The 3,463-nt window shown below is 40.6% G+C and overlaps 1 protein-coding gene across 1 annotated transcript; it reads right to left on the minus strand.

Moving 5' to 3' along the window:
* Positions 1 to 1,525: 1,525 nt before the first annotated feature.
* LOC131249547 (E3 ubiquitin ligase BIG BROTHER-related-like) lies at positions 1,526 to 1,980 on the minus strand. Its single transcript, XM_058250352.1, has 2 exons — positions 1,804 to 1,980; positions 1,526 to 1,705 (listed from the first exon to the last, which is right to left on the minus strand). The coding sequence occupies exons 1-2, from the start codon at positions 1,978 to 1,980 to the stop codon at positions 1,526 to 1,528; spliced, it is 357 nt and encodes a 118-aa protein (XP_058106335.1).
* Positions 1,981 to 3,463: the final 1,483 nt, after the last annotated feature.

Consider the following 3,463-nt stretch of genomic DNA (forward strand, 5'->3'; position numbering starts at 1 on the left):
CTTTGCCTTTCAATACAGTGGAGATGGTTGAAATGAAAAAGAAAGAAAATAAATAAATAAAATCAAAACTCCAAACAATGAGATCTGAAAGGAAAACAGATTTAGGTGAACAACACTTGTCAAAGATCCAGGCCGTTCATCAAGAAGGGTGCATTATAAAATAAAATACAGCAGCATACACTACAGATTCCAAAAAGAATATGTCAATGAAAAGCCATTCGATCAACATACTATAATGGAAGAAAACTCCAGTATACCCAACTCATCAAAAAATTAAAAAGAAAAAGAAAATTAATGAAAAATAATGATGAACATGTGAATCAAGTGTTTAAGAGTGGAGGTCATTGAACCAACTCCTTTTCTACTCATTTGATTTTGCAATTTGGAGGACCCTAAAACTCTTTTGCATCAGCTTTTCCTAGCCAAAAACCATAGCTGTTATTCAAATTTGGCTTCTATAATGATAGAGGCCGGATGCTTTAGAAGGAATATCACCAAAGGGTGCTTTGAATAATCCAGTGGGCTATGTTGTTTGATGGAATTTGTAGTCATAAGACGTGAAGACTTTGAAAAGGGCTGCCAGAAGTGATAGATGATAGATGGAGTAGGATCTAAAGGAAACTTAAAGTTTTCATAAAGAATCTGGTTCCCATGCATCATCTACCTCTCATATACCAATCTCCCACATAAGAATATACTCAGTTAATTAATACGCATGCACCAACATTGATCATGGACTAGTTGCAAATGAAAGGTTAGCAAATATGAGAAGCATATGAGAAATAGCTGCATGTTGAACACATTGAATATGCAAATTTTAGCATGATAAATTTATCATGGTCGATAACTTCAAATCACCCACACAATCAAAAGCTTATCTTAAGACCATAGCAGCTAGTAAATTCCTTTAATCTCATGCTGTCAATAAATTTTAGTTTTTTAAAATCGTTGTTTAGATAAAATTACATGCTCCATTCCATTGTTATTCATTCATCATTTTGATTAAAAAAATTGAGACCCATATTTTGAACTGCAATTGAACATAACAATTGGAAGTTGAAAGAGGCCCAAATATAACAATGATGATACTTTGAATTGAGTGGGCCCAAATAAATAGACCAGTCTCCACAAATTGCACAAATTGGATTATCCTACAGATCCAACTGGCGAGCTTTTCCCATGCTGTAATCCATTTAGAAGTCATCAGATAGGATAGATAAGACAACCCAATTGGTGATATCATCTATAGAGGCCCGACCACAGTAGAACCTATCCCACAAACGGTTCAGGTGCTAATGGTGTCCAATGCAAGTGCAGTGCAGCAGTCATGGAAATTCATGCCATGCAATCCAACCAGATTTTATCTAATTTAAAATACCATAGTTCGAGTGAACTCACAATCATTGATGCCGGCAAGGGCCATCAAGCAAAAAACAACTTCTCGCTCCTCTACATCCTTAAGGGCCCTCGCATATGCTCATCACTATCAAACGCTGACGGGTCGATCTCCACACCCAATTCATCCTCACTCTGCCCATCCATGCACATCGAATGCATCTTCACCATCATTAATGCTCCCAGCATCATTCCCATCATCATTCGGATCATCACCAGCTTCATCTTCATAAACATAACCACCACTATCAGAACTTCCATAACCGCTTCCATCACCGCCATTCATTCTAAGCATCATATATGCCCTTTCCTGGCCCATAAGCAACAAAACCCAATCAACAAAAAAGACAGAACGAAAGAAGGAGCTGATTCAAGAAAACCTAAACCCTAAACAGAATAACGGCGAACCTGTTCTTGAAGTGTACGGGTGAGGGCCAGATTGGCATCAACTTGGCTGAGGCTAGTGAAGGGCGCGCGAGAAGGCTGTCGAGATGAGGGGATGGATTCGGGTTCCGGTTCGGACTCGGAGTTAGGGTTTTCTTCGTTGGGTTTGTTGCCATGGTTAGATTCTTTGGCGTTCTCCATGTAGATAAGAAAAGAGAGAAGAGAACCCTAAAGCTTGGATCAGAGAAAGAGATTGAAGGAGATGTGGGTTAGGGAACGGGGAGAGAGAGCGAAAGCGAGAGCGAGAGAGAGGGAGGGAGAGATTGGGATTTGGGGGTTTTTTTGGGCGCGGCTTTGTTTTTGAGCGCGCCCAAATTTAGGCCGTGATCAGTCCGGGCTCTGTGGACCCTATCGTGATGCGTGTCAAACATCTACCCTATCAATCAGATGCACCATCCCTTGGTGGGCCCAGGGATTAAAAATCAAATCAACCTATTACTTGTGTGAGCCACACCACATACAAAAGTTGAGAGGGATTACCCTCCATTAAAACATTCATAACTATTTTTTGGGCCCACGTTCACAAATCCAGCCCATCCATTATGTGTGTGCCACTTGGATGAGGGGTCATATCAAGTTTCAAACGCATCCAAATTTCAGGTGGGGCCTACCAAGTGCTTTTATATGTTTTAGGCATGTCTTCACATGATTTTAGATGGTATGGCCCACCGGAGTTCCATATACGGCTGATTTTTGGGATATCCTATAATTTAAAAGGGACCCATCAAATGCATGGTGTTGATGTTTGACACATGTCATGGTGGGGCCCACACAGCTTGACCTCATAGGGACGGCTTGGATTAAACACAAAGATCAAGCTGTGTGGGCCCCACCATAACATGTGTCAAACATCAACACCGTGCATTTGATGGACCCCCTTTAAATTATGGGATATCCCAAAAATCAGCCGTATACGGAACTTAGGTGAGCCATACCATTTAAAATCATGTGAAGAAATGCCTAAAACATATAAAAGCACTTGGTGGGGCCCACCTGAAATTTTTATGCATTTGAAACTTGGTTTGACTCCTCATCCAAGTGGGACACACATAATGGATGGGCTAGATTTGTGAACCACATCTCGGTGGGCCTAACAAATGATTGTGAATATTTTAATGGAGGGTAACTCCTCTTTTTGGGATAAGCCATGAAATGATCAGTAAAAATGGATAAACGGATATGATGAAACACATACATCGACCACCAGCCATGGGGCCCACAGAGCATCATCCAACATGTTCATAATATCAAAAAAATATGAATGAAGGGAAAACACAAACATCAGCCTAAATGTGGGTCACACCACATAATATAATGAAGAGGTTTCCTTAGAATATTCATAATCATATATTGGGTTTGCCTAAATGTGATTCACATATCCAACCCACTCATTACGTGTGTCCCACTTGGATGAGGGGTCAAACCAATTTTCAACTGCATCCATGTCTGTATTAACTTATAAATAGGTTGGATCTCAAATAAACATCGCGGCGGGCCCTAAGAAGGTTTCAATAGTGGGTGTCACTATCCCACTCTTCTCTATGGTGGGTCCACTTGAACTTTGGATTTGCCCCATCAGTCAGATGCACCATTCCATGGTGGGCCACGACCTTAAAAATAATCA

This window comes from Magnolia sinica, chromosome 6 (genome assembly GCF_029962835.1).
Source record: "Magnolia sinica isolate HGM2019 chromosome 6, MsV1, whole genome shotgun sequence".
Classification (NCBI taxonomy): domain Eukaryota; kingdom Viridiplantae; phylum Streptophyta; class Magnoliopsida; order Magnoliales; family Magnoliaceae; genus Magnolia; species Magnolia sinica.

What these genes read in the sequence shown, in the direction of transcription:
- LOC131249547 (XM_058250352.1), bottom strand. Translation starts at nt 1,980, where the DNA reads ATGGAGAACGCCAAAGAATCTAACCATGGCAACAAACCCAACGAAGAA. An exon ending in CCCGTACACTTCAAGAACAG is followed by an intron (nt 1,706 to 1,803) that starts GTTCGCCGTTAT and finishes CTTATGGGCCAG; the next exon opens with GAAAGGGCATATATGATGCT.